Here is a 23,712-nt window from a genome sequence, read left to right as displayed (position 1 = left end):
AATAGGAGGAAAAATATTACGAAAAAATAAGCAGGGTTTTTATTTCTAATACCTTGGCTGGAAGTGCACCTGCATAGTAAACCCCAAATGGGGCGCGGCTCCCCACTAGCTTCACTAATGCGTCAGCAGCAACTTATAAAAGTAACCGCTAGAAATCGCTAGTTGTAAAAGCAAGCCTTTAAAAAGATACTTAAAGCGCTATCTATTGGTTCTTTTACTTAACTGTAAATATTTATTTATTATGTTTTTACTTTATATTACAATATATTACCTAACTATATTTTATGAAAACAAAAAAATAAATTAATAAAATAAATATTAAAATATAGATAAAGAAAAATAATTCATGTGGTGAAAAATCACGGTAATATCTTTGTTTGAAATTGGATGGTAAAGCTCTTTCTAACATCTAATATATTTAAAATTTCAAGGAATTTAAGTGTTTCTTAGCAGTTTCCAAGAAATTTATTATAAATCACTTTTAATGATTACACCGTAGTCAGTCATTTGGCCAAAGTCAATCACGTTTTAATTGTAAACAATAAATTCTTATTTCATTTGGGTTATAATTATTGTTTGTAAATAATATACTTCATAGTAATAAACTTCATAAACTTCATTGTTTTAATTAATAAAGTATTGCTTTGTATAATTTCTACAAACCATGAAAAAAATGGTAAACTAATATTATTATTTGCCACAAAAATTTAAATAAGATGATTACATTAAATAGATTTAAGACAATGTCAGAAAACAAATGGCACAGACTAATACAAAGGTATGTACATGTTTAACTACTATTTATTGCCTTAACATACATCCCCATTCTTCGTTCCATCCTCTCGCAATTTTTTAATAAACCTCCTCCAATAATTCATGTCTACAATCCTTATTCTTGAGACTGGGGTGTTGATGAAGTCTCAGCATCAAAAAGCTATAATACCCCAGATGATGGAGTAAAAATTATCTTTTTATTTCCAATTAGAATACTATTATTTCACAGAACAGGTGAACTTTCTTCCTTGACTGTTGGTTTTTCTTCTAGCACTTCTCTTCACTTCATCCTTCCTCTTCTAAAATCTGAGAGCATTCTTTAATAGCTATTGAAGAAACGTTCAATCACCACCAAACAGCTCACCTCGCACGAACGAATTGTCACAGAATTTATGATGGAAATTATCTGATCCAGACAATGACTTGCTCCGATAAGCGATTTCTGAAACATTTCTACCAAAGAACACAATTTTTTTCGAATCAGGTTTAGAATCTACAATTTACCAGCCGCTAAAACATTACTTAAAGCCTCTCATAACAACATTTATGAAAAGTAAGTTGAGCACGTACTAACTAGCTCTCATACATGACTATGTAGTCTCTATGACTAAATTAATAAATAAACCTTACAATTACAGAAGTTTTTACAGTTGTATTTGGGTAAATAAATAAGTTTTAAAATTTTGAATGCCTTACTTCTGACTGCATCTTCTACATAATCATAAAATAATATTTCGTAAATTTGAAAGCTAACTTACTCGCCTTTTATGTGTTTTCCAAGAAATTATTTTTTATGGTTTTGGGAAACGTATGATGGTTTTAGTTAATTTTAATTCTAAACTCCCATTATTGCACTGGATTGTAAGTTAGTCACTGGCTCATGCAATTCAGCCACATTCAGATGAAAGATTCCTCTAGTACTAAAAACCCACAAGTATAATGAACGCTTTGCCTTCATTTTAACCAGTTAAGCGCGTTCGACGTGTATACTCGTTGTGAAAATTATAAAATTGCCATTAACTATAAAAACTCGAAATTTTAATAAAAGACAATAAGAATATTATTTGGTGGGATGTTCCCTTTATCTTACCAATAGAACTGCTAAGTATCTTATACGGAGGGTAGTAGTGGGAGTCAGCCAAATGATAAGTGGTTGGTACATGTTTGGTGTCAGCATTAGAGATACGTACACAAATAAAAGCTCTCAATCCTTGTGCAATGTCGTTCTTACCTTAGATAGAGGTTCAGACCTCAGTACGAGCATGATTTAAGTTTACACAGAATTCAAAGCTCTTTTCTTCCTTGTAAAAGCTCTTGCGCCTCTAGTTAACTAGGCATTGCATACGTGAAGCGGTGCAAGATTTTGAAAGAGCACAGAATGCTCTGTAATCTCAAGCCCCAGAAATTGCAGAAAAAGTGATTGCAGTGACTATTATGACGTTGTAAACTTTTGGTTGTTTTGCCCTGCGTTCGACGTGTATACACGTCATTGTCTGATTTTAATTCCGCACACTGTGGGCGGGTTTTTAAAACTAAATTCCAAGCTTAATTGGTTAAATGGAGCGGGAAAAAAGAGACTGGGAAAAATGTACAAATTAGAATTGAAAAACGAGAATTTCATTCTTGTCATTGCAATCTCATAAAATAATAATAATGAGTATTTGCACGAAATAAAGTGATATCTATTTAGTTTTTCTTTAGAGCTCTGAAAAAAATGTATTCTTTATCAATTAATTATCTCAATAAAAAAAAAACTTGTCTACTAAACACACATTAGAGCTAATGTTTCCCAATTTCCCCTTAGGAAGCAACACCTACTGGTCAGCTGAGGCACTACTGTTAAAGTGGTCCTTAAACACATTCATTAAATTAAATAAATAACATCTATCCATTGGCTTTCCTTCAAAATTTTTGTAGAAATAATATTGTAGTAATTAATTTTGTAAAAATTGTATAAATACTAACTTGAGATGGAACGCACCTCTTAAAACAACAATTTTTTATTACAAAAAATCACTGTTTGAAAATTATGAATGACACCTTATTCATGAAAATCAGTTAGCGCGTTTAGGCGCTACATTGTTTACAAAAAAGGTAATAATTTTTGAAAATGCCATTTTTCTCTATTTTTGGCATCGTTTTTCTCAATAACTAATTAATCTGCATTGTGCAAAAACAAATTACTCTTATAAAGGAGGATATACCCTGTATTTTAAAGAAAATTTGGGCATTTTATATTTTATAGAAAAAGAGAAAAAAATTGTGAAAGTTTGGTGTTCTGCAACGTTTACGCTTTTGACGATCTACCCTGAAACAACTGACCTACCGACAGCTTTAATAAATAACTCAATATTTTATAGCTAACAAATCTTTGCCATCTCAATAAACCCGAGTAGTATACTTAAAATAAACAAAAATTAAAATAAAGAAAATGAGCTTAAAAGCATCATGACTAATTAAATCTATGTCCTCCAGTAGTTTGCTGAAATATTACTCCGGTTCAAAGTTCATATATTATTAAAATTATTTAATGTTTGGCTTTTATAAACACGATTTGTTTATATGAAAGAATAAAGTGTAAATACTTAAATCTATTCAGTCTGCGTGCTTTGCTTGGTACAACTGCACTTTATGGAGCATTGGTTTGACCTAGGTGATCACTTTTTTAAAAAAATATTTCGTCCTCAAATTCAATTAGTGTTTTAGGAAAAAATGCCGTCAATATTAAAGATAAATTGGTGGCAATTTTCTTAAATATGTGTATTTTTTTTGTATTAAAAGTGATTCATAACTGTTCTCATACCAAAAAGTGATAATATTTATGATTGGTTTGGTTTAAGTGTTGGCCGGTGGCTCCCACTCACAAGATGATTCTGATGGTAACTCCAGAAGTCCAATTAATAATGGTTCAGCAGGAATTAACAGAAAATTTCTTCCTTTTTCCAGGATGTTAGTAAGTATTCGTTATAATAAAGATTAGTGCAATCAATAAAATCAAGATAATTGTCTATTCTAGCTTAGAATACTTTAACCATAAAGCACATAGCTAAAATAATTAAATTAGCTACATACTTAGATTGTAAAATATTTCAGATTGTGGCAATGAATATGTATCTGAAAACTTTTTATGTTTAGATTAGCTCTTAGTTGCAGAATATTTCTGTCACTTGTCAGTGCACAGTTTTCTTTATATTTTAAGAACCTGTAAATCTAATTTCTCTAACATAGTCAAAAGTATATCTCTTGTGGGTGTATATATATCTGTAGACAAAATGGCTCAAAAACCATTAAGATTCTAATATAGTATAATGAACGTCATGAATTTTTAAAAAATTAAATGAGTTGTGCTTACATTCAAAGTTTTAAGGACATTCCATAATCATTAATATGCTTCTTTACTAAATAAATCTTTCATTTTCCTGCGTCATTTCAGTGAAGAGACATTTCAGTGTGATGTAGCTATAATAATTAAATATTTGGAAAAATATGTATTTTAGAAAAAATCTTCGAAAATTTTATTAAGGTTAAATGTGTTTACAACAGATTTATCGTGATAATGGAATTCCTTGAATCCTTGAATATTTTGAAATGCAACTATTCTCCTTCTTAAATAACGTATGCTAATGGGCTTTATCTTAAAACTCTAGTTAAAGGGGAAGTTGCAGCAGCTTGTTCGTACCCTTTCCAATTATAAACAAAGCCAAAGATGGTACAAAAAGTTTCATTTAAATAATTCCAATTAATAATCATCAATATTAAGTTCGGAGTAGGCAAAATGACAAATGGCTTAAATATGTTATTAAATACAAATATTACACAACTTAATTGAGGCAATAGACAACAACGCCTTACTTCTTCTCACAAATATTTGTCACTGAATATTCCATATGAGATATGGTAAATTAGAGGTATTAATTTGGAAGTTTAAGGTATAACTAATTATATTTTAAGGTATAACAATCAAATTATGGAATAAGTAAGTAATCATAAAAACAAAGTAAGGTAGGCGCACAGATGTTGCATTGCACACCTCATAGAATGTGGTTAAAGACAAGTAACAAGTCAGGAGTTATCAAGTTCGAAGTGCTTTAAAAAATAGTTTCTTAATAAGGAATCCTCTATTTCTGGCATCTCCAAAACAAAACCTTTAGGAGCTAGGCCTTCAAGATCGATTAAAAATAGCTAAAAAGATGTCAGCAGAATTTTGTTTATATAAGCAAAAAGAATTGCATTTAGACAATATACGGTTATTTTTCATTTTATCTTCCAACATTGAAATTAAATTAAAGCTTTTAACTTCACTGGCTTTTAACTTATCATAAACACTAAATCACTAAATAGAGGTGATCGGAATTCGGCAACGTAAATAAACAATTTACATACGCTCTACTTTGCTGTTAATAAGCAGTTTTCTGTATCTCAAACAGAGGAATTGAGTAAGCCTCTGGTCACAAATCCATCAAAAGCGATGTCCATTTTTTATCCGAAAAAATGTTTCAAGTATAGTAGGAAGTTGAAGGAATACAAGTAAAAGTAATCAAACCCCTTTACGACCGATTTTCATTACCTTAAAAAGAGTCGAATTATTTATAAAAATAAAAAAACAATTCCATTCATTTACTTGAAATTTTCAAAAACCTCTATTAAAACAAACATCTTTTATACAGGGGTGGCCAAGCTTCTTGATAGTCCGAGCCATTTTCAAAATTTGAAATTTTTCGCGAGCCGCAATTAAATATGTATTTAAAAGGTATGCAAAAAAGGTATTAATTTTTTTTTTTTTTTTACAGAAATTATATTTATTGAAAACATAAATAAAAGTAAAGTAAAGTAATCGCCTATTTTTTGAGGCGGGGCTTAACGTCCAACTACCATTTACTAGGTGTCGTGGACGGATATAAATAAAAGTACAAAATACATATACTTATGTGTATTGAATTTAAATATTAAAAATTAAACTCATTTATTTTACTTCTCTTGATAATTCTTTAAAATTTGGTTAAAAATCGGTAACAGCACTTCTCAGTGATTCTTTCAGATGCTGGTTAGTTAATACTGATTGGTGTTTGGATTTCACGAATTTTAAAGTGGAATAAAATGATTCACATAAGTACGTTGTACCGAATATTGAAATAATTCAACAAAGTAGCCTTTTTTAATTCAGGATACTTCAATTCTGGTACAAATTTTCAAAATTCAGTAATCGGTGTCGACTTAAATTTTAATTGTACAGCTTGATCTTCTTGCATCTCTATTAATTCTAATTCTCCAGATGCTTTTTGGGTCATAATTATATTGGAAATGGAAAACTCACCTTGAATTATGTTAATTTCAAATGGATTCAGAAAAAAATCAAGAGACGATTTAAAATATTTCAATTTTTTAAAATATAATAACACAAAAATGAAAAGGAAACTCGGGTAAATTTATCGAGAGCCACAAATAATCCTTCAAAGAGCCACATGTGGCTCGCGAGCCGCAGGTTGGCCCCCCCTGTTCTATACTTTCAAATTCAGCAATTAATGTTAATTTTTTCAAACTAAATTAAACAAAAATTGGGAAATTAAGCATAAATTCCAGTATTAAGTTACAGTTCAAACTTTCCAGCATGTTTGTAATTAAAATACGGGCTTTAAATAAATATTTGTGTATTTACAAAATAAATTCACTTTTTTTCTCCTAACAGTCCTTCCACCAATAGGGAAGAAGAAAAGCTTCCTAACAGAGGAGTACCTGGGAGACTATGAAATATTAGGCGATTGCCATCCTCCATCCCATTCACAATTGGACAAATCATGACCCACGTACAGATGAGATTATCTCTCATTAGAAAATTTGGAAATTTTTCTGTATTCTTAAACTCATTGAACGGTTAGGTCATCCTAAATACTACATTCTGCAATGTTGGCATCCACTACAAGAGGATAAGGAAATACTGCCTCTTTCTCGAAGTTACGTATTGGCGCCCTTCGTAAAAGACTCCAACCGATCGATATCAAGCAGGATGGAGTAAGATCAATCAATCCTCCATTTGAAATACCTAGTTCATTATTTCTATTTTCACCTCCAACATATCTAAGATCTTTTTAAAACAAACTTCGTAAAGTATATTATTTATTATCCATTAAAGCAACTCTGCCCCAAAACATTTTTTAAAACCATGCGACGAATTACCGCCTCCAAACGGACAACACAGAAAGATTCAATGGAATAACTCAAGAGGATTTTTTATGAATCCTAGTATGTTTTAATTCCATAGATTTACTTTTAGAAGAAACTTGTGAAGTTTGCTCTCCTAAGAAGCAATGAAATTAATTTAAAGCTGTAATTAACTCAGCGTTATATGTTGGACAAAATAGATTTATCTGGAAAATGAGCAAAATAAATAGACATTGAAATTTGTGGATTTCTAACTCTTGTCAATAATTTGCTTTAAAATTGTTATGAAACAAATGTGAACTCAACCATTTCATCGTTTGAGCGTAACGATTTTTTTTTATCCATTTACTTAGGCATAAACAGTAAGAGAAAAATAAAAAAGACATTAAAAATCCTTTTTGCAGAAGTGAATTAAGTGTAAAAACTGTAACATGTATTCTGTTCTTAGTAGTGGTTTAAGCGAAGCAGACAGTACTTTCTTAATGAGCAGATTAGAACTTGTATCATGCATGTCTGTTTTTCCAATATAGTTCTCTTAAAGAACAAATTTTCTCTGGACAATTTTTATTTCATTGTGTAATTTTGATGTTTAAATTTAAGCTCAAACTATTTGAAAATTGATTTTTTCCTTTAAACGCGCTCCTTTTTTGCGCAAGCCTGGAAGTGGGAGTCCCGTGTCCCCACTCTTTTCAGTAATTCCCTCCTTTTACTGCTTTCAGTGCTGTAACAAGAACTGTGTAGACGGGTAGATTTCATTTTCAGTTAAATAAGTATTTCCACAGTTTTAATTTCACATCATTTATTTGAAAGGGTATAATGAGTAGAAGGAAAAAGGCTCAGGTATGTAGCATAGTTCATTTCTATTACAATCTATTAACTTCGGATAGGTAATGTATTGCAGGAAGGTTATTGTTTTGTTTATACAGCCCATGTGATTTTTGATAATACTGTAAACAAGTAGGTTTCAAAAGATACATTGCCGTATCAACTAATATCCAGCAAATTTTTGCTCATTAATTTTTTCTACCTAAAAAAGTATAAATCACTACAAAATCCATGTACTACCATAAAAATTTTAAGAGAAAGAGTAAAAAAAAAAAGCATTCATGTTCAAAATTACACATTTATTTCAGAGAAGAACTTAGTAAGAAATATGGATTTAGAGCATGAAATGTAATTGTAAATAGATTACAGATTTAATTAATTATTTTAATCAAAGAGTTGAGATTTTAATTTTTTCATTAATTCACAATTCGATAAAACTTAGGCCCCCTTTAAGGTACCAAGTCAAAAATGGTCTTTTTGAACGGCTCAAATGTACGTTGGAAATGATAATTCAAGTCAACTAGATTACCTTAATAATTCCTTATGTTGCTTGTGGTAAGAAAAAGTAATTTTAAAAATTAATACAATTCCATAAGATTTATCAAAACCAAAAACAAGGTTTAAGCACATCTATATGAATTTGTGTTGTTTTCACTTACAATGTTATAGGTTGATTTAGTAGATGTGGATGACACTTATTTAATGACAGTTGATGATGGCGATGCATCGGATGCGGGATCCGATAATAAGGCAAAAATTGGTGAAAAATTGTCTCCGGTAACTATGTCAGTAAGTAAAACAATAATTGTGATTATGTATTATTATTCTTATTTTCTACGCAAAAAGACATAATTTTAATATCATATTGTTACTATAGAAATGAAGGTACAAATGCCTCCTAGACGGTAAATTTCTTGTATTTGTGAAAATACAGCACAACAATAGGCTATTTTTAATATTTGGAACTATTATTTATTTCAATTATTTTTAATTGTCAACATTGTTTAAGTAATTAGCTAATTGATAAATTAAATTGCTTTCAGACGGATGCATCTGCTGATAATGCAGTCACCTCCGGGTCAGTTCAGGTTCCCTCTGCAACCGCTACACCGGTTAAAGTTGAAAAAGAAGAAGAAGGTGAACAAGATTCAGAACAAGATGATCCGACAGGTATATTTCTCTTCGCCTAATGGTAATTAAACCACATTGACCTGATTGTAAAATGATAGTCACTTACTTTCTATTTAAGTTTTCAACGATTGCAGTGATGAGGTGGCAAAACAATATTTGCTTAAATTTAACCTCATATATTTCTTGGGCTAAGCTTGTACAAATTAAGAAACTAATTCGTAGGTTTCCAGGTTTCAGATCTTTATTTTAAAATACAGCTTCGAGCAAATCTTTCTTGATTTGCGTTTGGATTTTAAGCGTTGCAAACGATCATTCATTTCTAAAACATGGATTCCTTTTGCTCATTCATATAATCTAACATAAATGTTGTGTTTATATTCATCTTTGTTTTGTTACTGAAAAAAAAGTTGAAAAAGCCAGTTTTTGTCGTTGCAGCGCAGGGCAGATTGCCTAATGCCACCTAAAAAATTATAGACTTGCATTGTATTGTAGCATAAGGTTAATGTCAATGTTAACCTGTTACATAGTATGTGTTTTGGCATGAAATTTACCCTGAGATGGTTTTTCACTACATGAATTTTGTTGAAACCATTAGAAGCTGTGCCTGTAAATGATAGTTTAGTGCAAAATTAGGACTATTGTTAGTTACAAGTTTTAGATTCCTCAGTTGCTGAAAATTTTGAACTTTGATTTATAAAAGTATTAGGTTTTTTTTTTAGCTTAAGAAGTTTGATCAATTATAAAGTCAGCCAAAATTTATGTAAGAAAAAATAATTGAATAATTAAATGTGCAAATAATTTTTCAATGCAAAAATTTAACAGGTAAATTAAAATAACTTTATTTTCATGTACTTATTTTAAATATTTAAAGCCCTACTATAATCTTGCAGGTCTCGAAGGTGCTGCTTTTCAAAGTCGCCTGCCGTTTGATAAAATGACTGCTTCGGAAGCTTCGTGCTTCCCTGACATATCTAGTGACAAACCTTGTTCGGTTAAAACGTTTTTACACATCAGAAATCGATTGGTAAGTTTTAGTACTTTACGGGGAGATTTTAATATTTTTTTTTTACAATTTGGTCTGAAGTAAGTTTGTTGCTTAATTAAACATTTAGTTTAATGTACATGAATTCAACATTTATAAACTAGATTTTTTGAATTTTCCGTTTGATTAGCTCCAACTGTGGTTAGAGAATCCGAAGCAACAGTTATTGCTTGAGAATGCAATTCCATTAGTTGAACCTCCGTACAATAGTGATGTTGCACTTTTGACTAGAATCCATTCTTTTTTGGAACGCCATGGCTTTATAAACTTCGGAATATTCAAGAGACTTAAGGTAAAGTTTTTGTTGTATTATCTTATTTATTCACTTTAAATTATGAATATATTTCCTCTTGTTTTTTGAGTTATTTTAGTTCGGAATTCATCCATGTTTAATGAAAAAAACTTCTTGATATAGTTTTATAAACTAAAAGTGGAGTATTATTTAGAAACTTTGAAGTTGAAGTTTAAAGCCAGAGAGATGAATAATACTCTGGAAATGTATGTCTTAGTTGCCTGAATAAACTATTTATTCTCCGACCAGGATATCTACAACTGAACTTTTATAATAATAAAGTTAGTCATTAGACTAGTGTACGGACCAGGACCACTTCCTCCCATATGTGACGGCCCCACTCGAACCTGCGCTCTCAGAGCGAATTTTATTTCTGGCCAGACGCCTTAACCACAAGAAAAGGAATACACTACGGAGGATAAAATGTCAAAACAGTATTTACTCTTTTGGTTAGGTCTGAAAGGGTTATTAATTATTCCATGATATTTGTCGCGATCCAATGCAGTGGTATTTTCTCATTCGTATCCTGTTTCCAGGCCTATCTTTTTTTCGTTTCTCGTCTGCCTCTTCTGTGTAAAATCCTCTCGGTCAATCGTACAGACCCAAATCTCTGTGTATTCTATTATTTTATTCAGGGTATTATTCTACTTTATTTCCCAAATTACCCAGACTGTTTTCAAAATAAGGTGTGGAGTTCCTCGTTTTCCCACACGCTGACCTCTTTTCTCAATTGGGCCGTGTACCCCCTAAAAACGATTTTCGATTTTTTTAAAAACGTTTAACAGATGTTTAACGCTCGTATCGTGAATACCTAGTTTTAGTTGTTTTTTTGTATGACTAACTTAATCCTCAAGGGAGTGCCTTGAATAAACAGTCTAAATGTCAGTATTTAAAAAACAAAAGTCATGAAATTTTATACTGGAGTTATTGAAGCTTTAAGTATTTGAAGAAAACTTTATTTTAAAAATAAATTAAACAAAATGGATGAATATAACTTGAATTAACAATTATTCAATATGCTAAAGGAATTCGTTATGGATGCTATTTTAAACTTTAAAATACCCAAAGAAACCGCAAGTAATATTTCTACCATATTTAAGTTATTACTTACTTAACTTGATCTACAGTCCTATCTAGACTTTGCATCTCTGACTACTCTTCTCCAAGTATTTGACTTGAGCTTATCGTCTCCCTTCGGTCACTCTGCTTTTACACAGATCATCTATGTCTTTGCTCCAGTATTTCCTCTGGCGACCTGTTTTTGTCGTGCCGGAGAAAATACCTCTTGTTATTCTCAAACATTTTTCTTGATAATTTTACCATAATTATTAATTATCACTCTTACTTACGGTACGCTAATTTAAGTCAGTTATGTACATTTAGCTATAATCTTTTGAAACTCATAATGTGGTTTAAGCTAAGTGATTTCTGATCTGTATTTTTAACTTGTAGCAATTTATTGCTCAATCCTATCTGATAAATATATACACAAAGCAATATTGTAATATTAAATCATTCCGATGTATGCCCACTTAGCGAAAATAATGAATTAATTGACTGCTATCATTTCTTAGCAAAATATCCATTTTTGAACTCTTTAAGATTAGTATTTGTTCCAGCATTATAAGGTTAAAATTAGTAACTTTTTTTAATTGAAACAAAATGAAAGAAGAACGAATATATTAATATCGAAGAGGTTTTCACACTCCTGAAAATCTAGATTTCCACTTCTTACAAGTTTAGAATGATAATTTAATTGCAAAAACCTTTTAATTTTTTCAGCCATTGCCCTCGAAGAAGCAAGGTCGAGTAATTGTAATTGGTGCGGGTATTGCTGGTTTAGCTGCTGCCCAACAGATGCAGCAGTTTGGAATGGATGTTGTTGTTTTAGAAGCCAGGGTGAGTAATTTTTACATTTCTTCAATTTCTCTTTTGTATTATTCATTTCATAAATAAACGTGTATCTAAGAGTTATAAGAAAGAATAGGAATAATAATAATAATAATTTTTTATTATTATTTTTTGCCAAGCTTTCTACCTAGGGACTAGGTCATCTTCTGGGCTTATGCTTGTAGACAATTATAGTAAACATTTTTAACATCAAAAGGTGGTAAGTATTCAGTTCTGACTGATTAGGTAGACTAGAACTGAAGACACTCTAACGTTTGATGTCAAAAATGTTTATAAGCATAATTTTTATCTTATTAGATCAAAGATTCAGTCACCAAAATTTATAAACCATATTCTATAATGTAAGAAAGAAGCATTTTCAGTTCTTTTTGAGCTTAAAAATAAAAGGGGGAAAAAATGCTTGAAACATGTGCATTTATATATTATATTTTTTTTTTACATTAAGTAAATAATTTGAAGCAGTTTATCAACAGTACTGTTGGTGAAGGAGTTCGTCCCCACATCACTTCGTTACTGTAATGTTCATTTTCAAATTTTGGTACATATCTTCGCATCAGATTCTGTATCTAAAGGAATAAATAAATAAATAAATAAAAAATAATCATTTTTTCCTTTTAAAAAATTGGTTTAGCTTATCGCACTGGCCTCCCACGGCGAGATTCAGGGTTGGTTCGAGTTCATCTGCCTGCCCTTAAATTTTTCTACTGAGTGCCTGATATAGCACTCTATCCAGTTATGTATGTAACAAGGGTACCTATCTAGAGGCCGACGTGCACTGAAAAAAACCTCCGGGCACCGATGATTCCAAAAACGCCCCTTAATTGTTCTAATCATAAATTAAGGGGCGGATTTGGTGTAGTGGTTATAGATAGAAACTATTAAGTAAGAGTTCCCCCGTTTAGATCTCACATGTTTGTTTTTTTGTAAAGTACTAATCGTGATGAATGGGTTTATGTACCCGTACTTGGTACCTGATTTGGATGTTATGTCCGTCTGAAAAACTGGTCACATCTTTGCTGAACTTTTTTATTCACTTGACTTGGCAGATTTCAATGTTAATTCTAAGTTAACAAATGTGACAGCCCCTCAATGAAATAGGATTCGGCGAGTTATAAGTTCTATTTAAATGAAATTTATCTATTAAAGTGTTAAGAGAGAGAATCAATCTCCATAACAGTCGAAAGTTGTTAATTTATTTGAGAAATATATAAACATAATAGCTTTACTTAATTTTGCTTACTGTTGTAAGAGAAATTGTGAATTTTCTCCGAAATAAATATTCTGACTCATTAATATTTATATCTCTGAAATAAATTGAAACTATTTTCTACTTGAGAGTTTATTATTGCATTTTCATTTTTTATTAAAAACTTTTAGGCCTACGGCATTTATTTGAACCAATTTAAAAAGAAAAGTGCCTGAGGCAAACTGTGGTAGAGTGAGTGATCTCGTTTTAGAGCCCTCGCTTTAAATATATACTGGAAAGGCAGGGCCCAACAACATCTAGTGATCGGTGACAAGACAAGTTGTTGCAGGAAGAGTCACAGTCTCTTCAAAGGCAAACATTTGTGGGGAAGAATTAACGTTCATGACCTTACTGATCTGAGCGCTGCGCAAAACAGAACTGTTGACCGCACTTAAATATATTGAAGAAATTATTAAGATATGATTAAGATTTAGGATTATATTAGCAGAGGATTCGATAAAAAAAACAGCAACTCCGTTTTTACGTCAACGTTTCGACAAATTTATTGTCTTCCTCAGGGCCTGGATATTTAAAAACTGAGTTGCTGTTGTAATTTTGACCGAATCCTCGTTAATAGAATCCTAAATGTTAATAATTTAAGGTCACTAAAAGTTAATACAAAATTCAGATAAGATTAAGTTTGTCACCATTAATTGAAGACAACTATTGAGTTAATGCTTGTTAAGGTAAGCATATATTTCGTTGTGATTGTTGGACTTTTGGTCATCTTGGTTATGTTGCGATAAAATTAGATTACCTCCAACTACTTGTTTTATCCATTCATAAAAATAACTGACTGCTGTGTTAACTTTGGGATTAGGCGTACGACAACCTTTACCAAATGATACAAGTGCCACTTGTACATATCTGTTTGTTTCAGGATCCAGCCATACCAGAGGTCCGCCTGAATCCCCCTGCAACAATTTATGTTTATATTAATTATTTAAAAAAGAATAAAGTTATAATTAAAAAAAAAACTTACCATGCATGAATCCTTGTCAGATGACCAAGTACAAATTCTGCTGGAGTTTTTAGTTATGAATTTACGTCTAAATTTATAAGAGCATGTGTTAATATCAACTACTCTTACATTAGCTTTCCTTAAATAATCTGGATGTTGAGATTTAAATTGCTTCGTTGTTCCCCATCCTTTGAAAAGTAATACCTTTTTATTTGTTCTCATAAATAATTTCTAAATTAAAATTAAATTTTATTTTGTTTTTATTTAATTTTGAGAGGCATTTTACAAAACAATACTTTTTTCATTAAAGATATTAGCTAAGTGATTAGTTCTGCGAATTCTTTCGTAGAAATCACGGCTTCGAGTCTGCATGCTGCCCTTATCTTCTGTCCAGGTCCAGTGATGGTCATCTGGTCTGTAATAATAAAAAAAAAGTATCCGGAGCCCAGAAATGCACTGAAAAAAACTCCTAGTCCCAATGACTTCAGAAGTTGACGCGCCATAAAAACTAAAAATTTTTTTTGGGAAGGGATTAGCGAGGAGTTCCTCGTGGAGTTCAGGAGTCATGTCCATCTGCCTGACCTTAGATTTTTTTTTAAGAATCTCTGCATGCGTAATGTTCGGTGATAATTTTTTTTTTTTTCTCAGTTGAGAACACTGTCCGGAGGCCAAATGAGCACTTTAAAAAGTGCTAGTTGTTAAATGTCAACATGACTTAAATGATATGTCAACAAAACGTCTCTAACCTAACCTAAGTTCTGGGCATCCCATTGAGGTTATTCCTCTGGTAACTTTACTTGTAAACATTCATTAGCGTCCAAGTTGCAGTAAGAGAAGCAAGTATATTTTTACTTTTTTGCTCATTGAGCAAGTTTATTCTACCTTCCCGATAATGGAATGTATTTGAGTTTTTTAAATTGAAAATAGTTAAGCTAGTTAACTTTATTGAGGCAATTCAGAAGTCTTCTCACTTCTTAACTTTTCCTGTTTCAGAATAATCAGCTTTGTTCTAATTTGAATTTGTTTTTAATGTGAAACTTACCCATTACTGTAAGGTATTCATTTCTATCGCTCAAAAATTCAGGAGTTAAGCACACAGGACCAACGTTATCGTTGAAGTTTATTTTTTCTTCCAGTACAAGTATTGCTATATCATTTTCGTGTCCATTAGTTCTATTATATTTATGCTCTACAATTTGTTTCACTTTAATTCTCTGGCCCTCCAGCTCTAAAAATTTGTTTAACTATTAATTGAAATTTAAAGAGCAGTAACAAAATCCAATTAATGTCTATTCTTTTTAGTTTAAGTCACCAAAAGGGAATATTAACTTATTAAGCGCTGGCTATATTGTTTAATATTGTTAGCAATATTTGTAGATATAGGAAATATTGAATATCAGTTTAGGTAACATAAGTTGAGAAATTACCTGCCCATCTAATATTAGTACCAACGAGCACTTCTAGACTTATATTGTGTTTATTGACGGTGCAATGAGCTGCCGTTAGTACATGGTATTCTGTTATTATCGATGCACCACAAAATTGCATTCCATCTTTTCTCACGCCAGCCATCCATGGAAATTCATGTCTCCCTGCTTTCTTACCACTGACTATTCTCGCTAAATTCTGAAATGTAGCCTTTACAATATCAATTAAATTACTTCTTAATTAATTGTTAGCAATCATTGTTTTGGCGGGAGTCTCAACAGCTAAGACTTACATTTTCCAATTCGAAGCACGTGATAGTCATTAATTACTTTATTTACAGATCAAGTATTATCTAAAATGAGTTCAAATAGAGGTTTTAGGTTGCATGTCGCGTATATACAATAACTACTTATATGTGTATACAAACATTAGTTATTGTAGTCTAGGAAAAGATTACAAATAAACCTTTAAGGCTTAGAATATCTAGTTCTACCGATATCTTCAGTTTTTTTTAAAACAATGCGAACGCTTTACAACGACAATGAGAGCTCCTAATAAGAATTACTATATATTTTAGTTTCATCTACCCTTCTTTATGGATCAGAAGTTTGGGCTTCTAGGTATTTGTATGTAGTGGAAAGAACACAAGTCAAATTTTTTAAGCAACTGATGGGTTGGGCTAAAAATACTCCGGATTATTTAGTGCGTTTGGAATCTGGTAGACCTCCCTTGAGTGTGCAAGTGTTTAAGAGAACTCTGAATTATTGGTTGCGGATATTAAAAATGAATGAAGATAGGCTGCCAAGAATTTGTTTCCTCAGGTTGAGAGAACTACATAATTCAGGGTATAATAAAGTGGAATGGAATTGGTTTACACAGCTTTCTGAGTGGCTAAGTATCATTGGGGAGCCAGATATTATTCACTCTGATAGTGTGGAGTATATTATAAAGAATATCCCTAATTTAATTGAGAAGTGGACTAACCATGCCATCTCATTGGATGTTGAGAGAGCTATTCACTCCGGTTATAGTCACATTTACAGAGATATAAGTCTGTTAGGAATTCCAGAGGAATATATTCACTGTGCATGTGCTATAGACAAACTGAGGGTAGTTAGTCAACTGAGAATTTCTCGTGACAGATATCTAAGAATAAGAAATAGAAATGGATACCATTCCATCGAGACGAGCTCTACCTGTACCCTCTGTAATTTGAACGGTAAAGAGAGCCTGGAGCACATCCTCTTGGGCTGTCCAATATATTCACCTCTTAGACAACATCATTTATCTAATTTTATATTCAATGTAGATAATTACACAAATTTGACTGCTATACTCTCAATCTGCTCAATCCAACAGTTGAACAGTGTGTACCAATATATTATAGAAGTACTCAAGTTAAGATCCTTTATAATAAGCGAATAATAGTACAATAATAATGATAATAAATGAAAATTTTGGTGAACATTAATTACAATCGCTTAAATCTAATTCAAAAGATAAATTAATTTATTAATTAATTAATTCTCTCCAATGTATACTGTCCGAATATGATGGTAATGTTTTAAGTTTGGTCAAAATTTACTTATTTAATTGTATTTTTATTTATTTTGCCATGTCAAGTCGTGAGTTTAGTTAAGTATTTTATTATTATTTTTCTTAATTATTTATAATTTAATTTTTTTTGTCATTGGATATTATTTATTTATGTATAATTTATTTTTTGTGATTGAGGAATAATTTTATTTGTTTACTGAACACTACCATATTGTTAATGGAATTTAACTCACTAACAGAACTCCCTGTAATATGTAAATACATAAAATACAGTTTTTTTTTTTTTTTTATCTATCTTATCTTATATATTTTAGTCTAGGATGTAGATATCTCCTATTTGAAAAAGAAATTACATTATAATCTACATTATTTTCTAATTGCGATTAGGAATTTTGTTCCAAGGGAATCTAAAAACATTTTTACAAACGTTAACGCAATGGCAACGTCAAGTACTGCTTGCATTTAGCCTATGGGTATCTATTGATGAAATTTCCCAATCAGCCTTTTTAACTCACACTTTTTAACTTTTTGTATTTGGTTAGGCAGATATAGGACCAAAATGGTGCAGCACACCACTGTAAGGGCCAAATTTATAAGTATATTAATTTTTTATTGCAGTCACTTAAATTGGAATTTATGCTGACTAATTGAAAAAAAGTAGACCTATCAACTCAACATTTGTTGCTTACTTGAAAGGGATTTTATAATTTCTTTGCTCTTTTTACATTTTTTCTTAACATGTATTGCTTTAGGAAGTTGTTTTGTTTTTTGTATTACAAAACTATTTTTTCATTACAGTTCATTTGATAGATTTCATGTAATATTAATTGTACATGAAGTTTATAATGAACATTTTTGCAATTAAAGTTGCTCGCTTCAAAAAATTAAGAGATAAAGGAAGTGAGAAAAACAAGAAGTTAAGAGAAACATAAGGAAAAAGTTAATTTCATCAAAATGCGTAATGTATGTACCTTGTTCGACCATCCACAAGGACAGGTTGTTTCTTTTGTTCCTTTTTTAGCTCCAAATTCACTTGAATCTATTTCTGTGGATACAATATTTTTGTACTGATCAAAATCTGGTCCAGTCACAGCTTGTACTAAACAATCTAAAAAAGCTGTCTCTTGGCTTGTTTTCACCGTCACTATCATTCTATTTAGTATTGATTTTACTTTAAGATCAAATTGTGTCCCACAGAAACGTTTTTCTATTTCTCCATTGTCCACAATTAGCTCTTCCTTTCTGCATAGTGCTCTCTGTAATCCATTTATGTACAGCTATAAAAATAGTATGGCCGAAATCTAAATTCAATATGGTTCAGTTTAGTTGTTATATAAATGTTTACATATAAAGTAAGCAAAGTAGTGCATATTTTTATCAGGCTGGCTTTTTGGTTCAAGTACCAGATTATGTGTCGTAGACGGAGACAGACAGTAAACATACTTTACTATAAAGTTCTCATATTAAATAGAATATAAAGATCTCATATTAAATAGAATATAAAGATCTCATTTTAAATAGAATATAAAGATCTCATATTAAATCAAAAAAATTACAGTTATAAAGGAGGATTTGTCCTACATAATAAAGAAAATTTGGGAATTTTATCTCTTATAGAAAAAGAGAAAAAAAATTGTCCAAGTTAAGTGATTTTCAACGTTACACTTTTTCGTGCACTTTTTGACGATCAACCCTTATATCGGACAGTTTTAATAAAATCCAAAGCCTAGACCGGGAATCGAACCCATAGTACCACATACCACAATACATATTAGCTTTGCGGGCCTTACCTCTTACCGCTCGGCTACCGTGGCGCCAAATATATTTATGTAATATATACTCGTATTATATACATTAAAAAATATATGTAATGCATTTATATTAAAATCAAAGTAATTGTCTATTTTGTTAACATCCTATTCTATGTGTATTAATTCTTACATATGAAATTGTCATTTCTTTACAGGAAAAACTTATCTTGCCATGGTCATCTGTTACAAATATCCACTTTTTGGTTATGTTATTTGGCAGTGTTTTATAGTAGATGCTGTCATATGCTGGAGCTCCTACTTTAATGTAAACAGTCTCGACAATGTTGTCCAATACATCACTACCTTGCGCCAAGATCCCACACAATGCGGCATATAACGTTAGAGACTTAATCATGAGTCTGTCTAAAACTGAAATAAGAAATAGTTAGAATTAAGATTTTTAACACCATATTAACAACGCGGTAAAATTAATTCAGAAGAAGATTTTGTTTAAATTCGCTATTTACAATATTTTGAGGTTAAATTTAGACCTGATTGCAATGTTGTTGTTTTTTTAATCATTTGCTAAATACTATAGTTTCAATTGTTTGTTTACAGATTATTGAAAATGATATGTTTCAATACACATAGTCAAATCAATATTGACTGACAATGACTGTCAGAAATTAGTTAATATGTACAATTTAAGCTCATAAATTTCAGAATGCTGAAGCTAATTTTTTTTTTCATTTTTGAGGGGGTACTTAGAATTAATGTTTCCCAGAGAGTAGGATTAGCCTATTTTTCAGCAGTTTTCAGTATCAAATAGAGAACTCATTGATATTGAAACATTTGTTGATGGGCTTCCAAACTGATCACAATTAAGATTATCAAATGTAAATAAGTTTAGTTATGAGTTATATTAAGCATACTTATCTCCTTCAGCCAACTTTTGTTAATTATCTAAATCAAGATATATCAACATCAGAGTTTTTGGCATCCGGAGCCTTTTTCAGTGCACTGCCGCCCCAGGACAGTGTTCTTTCTCTCGTTACAGACTACACTGCCTATCGCCAATCACCCAGGCATAAAAAATCCAGTTCCATTGGGAATCCAGTTCACTAACCACTGAGCTAATCCCTACCTTACTTTTATTATATAAACTTGTTTCATTCTGCTCACAATGTTTTTTTTTTTTTTTTTTTTTTTTCACTAAAATAATGTTGTTTTAATAATTTTAGGAACGTGTTGGAGGACGTATTGCCACCTTTAGAAAAGGCAATTTCATAGCAGATCTTGGAGCAATGGTAGTAACAGGTTTAGGTGGAAATCCTGTTAATGTTCTTTCTAAACAGATAAATATGGAATTGCATAAAATACGCCAAAAGTGCCCTTTGTATGACTCAAGTGGCAAAACTGTGAGTAGACAACGGCAATTTTTGGATTTTTTTTTAAAAGATAAAATTTAAAATTTATACAAAATATCAGTTTATAATATTTTCCTAGTTATGATTTTATTCTGTCAAACTTTTAAGTTTTGCAAAGGTTTGGGTTTGTAATATTCTGTTTTAAGCGAAATAAAAAAAATAAAAAAAACTGTATTTATGCATTTTGCACGTTTATTGAAATATTTTTGCTACTTACACTTTTACTACTTAGCGCGAAAAAAAGTTATGCGTACTTGCACTGTGTGATTTTGATGTTTTCTGATTAATATATCTCAAAAAAGAAATTACGAGGACAAAAAAAAAAATATAATCAATAAATAGGGGTGAAGTTTTAGGTCAAAATTTGTTAGTAGAAGTGGTACATTTTTTTCTATATTCACATTCATTCGAAAATTCCTGTGATTTGGAAAATAAAGTAGAAGAAGTTTTAGTCTTTATTCTTACTGTAAAATTCACTGTAAACATAACCATTCAATAAATTTGAATATATCTAAACTGATATTTTGGTGAAATTCAAAGTGTATTAATATCTTGTTTACTCATATGAGTTTCTCTCACTGCAGTTTACATAAATAAAATTCATTGCATTTGTAATAGTAATAAAACAAACAAACACAAAAAAATGCTTCTACTTTATACAGTTCACTTTATTAATGGAACCATTTTCGGAGAAATCACTATAATCTAAAAGTCTTCAAATTAAAATTGAATTTTAGCTTAGCCGCTTTTCTTATTTTATTACATGCTTCGTTAACATATTTAATCTTTGTTAATTTGTATTAGATGACAGTCTACAATTACACTTAAATGAGACTTCAAACGAATCACGTCCCTCTTGTCCAGAAGTGCCCTTAATAAATTGTCCGAATTATTATCAAAATATATATATATATATAACTGTGTAATATAACTGAGGATCTTCTTATGTCTGAGGAAGTGGTTTTGAAATCAGAGATTTCCTAATCTTAGTCTTCAAAATGAATGATTTTAGAAATAAAAATGCCACTGTGCTAGAGCAGTACGTTGAGTAATTAATTATTTTTAAAAGGTGCCTAAAGAGAAGGACGAAATGGTAGAAAGAGAGTTCAATCGATTGTTGGAAGCTACGAGTTACTTGTCTCATATGTTGGATTTCAATTATTCTGGCGGAAAACCTGTCTCTCTAGGTCAAGCACTAGAGTGGGTTATCAAGTGAGTAATTAAGTTATATTTATTTTATATTGATTAGTATTAATTATTTATTCTAGCCATTGAAACATTTATTTTTTAGATTGCAAGAAAAGAATATTAAAGAAAAACAGATCGCTCACCATAAAGCTGTAGTTAATTTACAAGACCGTCTTAAAACTAATCAGAATCAGGTGTGCTTAGGTTTTTTTAAATTATTTTACGATATTTGTTATTAGTTTTGAATTTGATTCAATCTCTTGAAAAAATTCTTAAGATCTGGACTCAAAAAAGTTAAATAATCTAGTCTCATATGTCTATGATATATGTAGTTTTATTCATTAGCATACAAATTCACTAAAATAAGATGAATTTCTGTAGACAAATTAGCTTGTCCAAAACCCCACTGAAATCAATATTTCCTGGGGGAAAAAAAGTTTTAAAGTGACAGATCTAGCATTCTTAATACCCAACTTTTGTGAATTTTGGTGAATAAGAGGGAATCAGATTGGTCGTGTAATGCCCTGAGTGCCCTGCTTCTAATGACCCGAAAGTATGAGTAAAATAGATTATTTTTTCATTTTCTTTCTGAAAATATTGAAGTGAAAAAGATATTGTGCTGATTTATTTATTTATTTGTGTTTTATTTATTTTGTTTTTTAGTTATTGTATTAACTTTGGTTTAATTAGTTTATATTGGTTTACATATTAATTTTTTACTTGCTAACTTGCTTACTAACCTCATCTACCTTGCGGTGTAGAAATAATTCAGATTATAAAAAACAAGAAAAGAAAAACCAGATTCTTTCATTTCTATTTTTTAAGGTTTATTATTTTCTACTTTGATTTCTATGTGAAACCATTTTTATAATTAGTTTTATTTTTGCATGTACGATTGCTCAACTACTTCTGTACACCTTTATGGTTAAAACAGATGTAATAAAATAATGCCCAGTTTCAAATGAAGTTGAAACTTTTTGTCTTAAAAAATTACTGGAAAATCGAAAAAGCTGTTTTGTGCAATTTCATTTTCGGTGGACTGTTTCTCAAACTAGGAAAGATATTTAACACATTTTGTTACTCTCATTAATTCCTACTAATATTACTTAGGGAGACTATAAACTGTTTTGAAGGGGCACTTAAAAGGATTGCCAGCCTCCACAAAAATGGCCTTCGGTTGGCTGATTTTTTCCCGCAGCCTATCAGGTCAATATGATTTCGTGTAACCAAAAACAAAAATTTAGAACACATTCATTTTCCTGCCCTTCATTTAGTGTATACATAGTTGCAGACAGGTAGGCATAAAATGTTATTTGAAGCTTTTTATCTATGAAGATAGATTTGAAATGGACCTGTTTGTCTTAATAAACTTCTTCCGTCAAAATTTCGAGTGAAGCACAAATAAAAAATTGTTAGTAGCTGTGAATATCCAGAGAATGAATAGAGTGAAGTTACTAAATTATGTATTACTGGAATAAGAAAACTTGGTGGTATTATCAGTTCAGAAAACGATAAGAATATTAAAGAAACATTAAATTAGACTTATGTAGATGGAATGGAAAGCCTAATGTACACAATTAGTCCACAAAATACAGACACTTTCTAGATATAAAATTTCTTACCTGCTTTAGATTCCTCTAATAGCCCAATTAATCATTAATTCATTTATTTCATGGAAAAGTTTAGCCGTTACAGTTCATGTATACTCAGTTTTATTATTTGTTGTGTTGCAGTGGTAAACAAAATACTGCATAGAACTGAACTATGGCAATAACATGACCTTAAATTGCCCTCTTTATATCTGTATTGGTCAAGGATTTTTAATTATTTTCTACAATGAAATGTTTTGTTATCATTCAGTTATTTCGTGAAGATTAATTTGTATAAAACTGAATCTTTTTCCATCAATCATTTCAATTACCAATTTAAGTCTTCAGTAGTTCAAAATTGTCGCGATTTGGCTAAGAACTCACCGAACTTTTAAATTTGACATTAATACTTTTTCATTTCTTCACTAGTG

General features: G+C 30.7%; 2 protein-coding genes and 1 long non-coding RNA gene across 18 annotated transcripts in view; 1 reads left to right on the top strand and 2 right to left on the bottom strand.

Moving 5' to 3' along the window:
• Positions 1 to 3,277: 3,277 nt before the first annotated feature.
• The window catches only part of LOC141459754 (lysine-specific histone demethylase 1A-like), a 419,413-nt gene continuing 398,978 nt past the window's right edge, over positions 3,278 to 23,712 (top strand). For 8 of the 13 annotated variants that reach the window (XM_074139182.1, XM_074139214.1, XM_074139175.1 and 5 more), the window contains exons 1-10: positions 3,279 to 3,427; positions 3,615 to 3,727; positions 8,428 to 8,547; positions 8,802 to 8,928; positions 9,780 to 9,913; positions 10,062 to 10,223; positions 12,006 to 12,122; positions 20,319 to 20,495; positions 21,574 to 21,716; positions 21,796 to 21,886. In XM_074139182.1, coding sequence (XP_073995283.1) covers positions 3,406 to 3,427; positions 3,615 to 3,727; positions 8,428 to 8,547; positions 8,802 to 8,928; positions 9,780 to 9,913; positions 10,062 to 10,223; positions 12,006 to 12,122; positions 20,319 to 20,495; positions 21,574 to 21,716; positions 21,796 to 21,886 — 1,206 coding nt within the window. In that variant the 5' untranslated portion in view covers positions 3,279 to 3,405. Of the gene's footprint in view, positions 3,428 to 3,614; positions 3,728 to 7,617; positions 7,774 to 8,427; positions 8,548 to 8,801; positions 8,951 to 9,779; positions 9,914 to 10,061; positions 10,224 to 12,005; positions 12,123 to 20,318; positions 20,496 to 21,573; positions 21,717 to 21,795; positions 21,887 to 23,712 lie in introns of those variants that run through there. The other 5 variants (XM_074139161.1, XM_074139168.1, XM_074139266.1 and 2 more) reach the window with 4 other exon arrangements.
• On the bottom strand, positions 7,638 to 8,552 carry LOC141459808 (uncharacterized). The gene is made up of 2 exons (XR_012461623.1): positions 8,418 to 8,552; positions 7,638 to 7,960 (listed from the first exon to the last, which is right to left on the bottom strand). It is a non-coding gene; the product is annotated as an uncharacterized lncRNA (long non-coding RNA).
• Positions 12,545 to 23,473, bottom strand: LOC141459793 (venom serine protease-like). 4 transcript variants are annotated; one of them, XM_074139280.1, is made up of 8 exons: positions 23,315 to 23,473; positions 19,268 to 19,506; positions 18,298 to 18,603; positions 15,769 to 15,979; positions 15,384 to 15,569; positions 14,363 to 14,529; positions 14,138 to 14,294; positions 12,545 to 12,700 (listed from the first exon to the last, which is right to left on the bottom strand). In XM_074139280.1, the coding sequence occupies exons 2-8, from the start codon at positions 19,490 to 19,492 to the stop codon at positions 12,663 to 12,665; spliced, it is 1,290 nt and encodes a 429-aa protein (XP_073995381.1). In that variant the 5' UTR covers positions 19,493 to 19,506; positions 23,315 to 23,473; the 3' UTR covers positions 12,545 to 12,662. The 4 variants fall into 4 exon arrangements, with proteins under 4 accessions (XP_073995381.1, XP_073995399.1, XP_073995389.1 ...); XM_074139298.1 differs by having other exon boundaries at positions 15,769 to 15,967; XM_074139288.1 differs by having other exon boundaries at positions 19,268 to 19,496.

The sequence above is a fragment of the Rhodnius prolixus genome, unplaced genomic scaffold (genome assembly GCF_049639745.1).
Source record: "Rhodnius prolixus isolate KJV_2025 unplaced genomic scaffold, Rpr scaffold_1, whole genome shotgun sequence".
NCBI classification, from domain to species: domain Eukaryota; kingdom Metazoa; phylum Arthropoda; class Insecta; order Hemiptera; family Reduviidae; genus Rhodnius; species Rhodnius prolixus.
The sequence above is the reverse complement of the archived record's forward strand: the minus strand, read 5'-3'. Positions and strand labels throughout refer to the sequence as shown.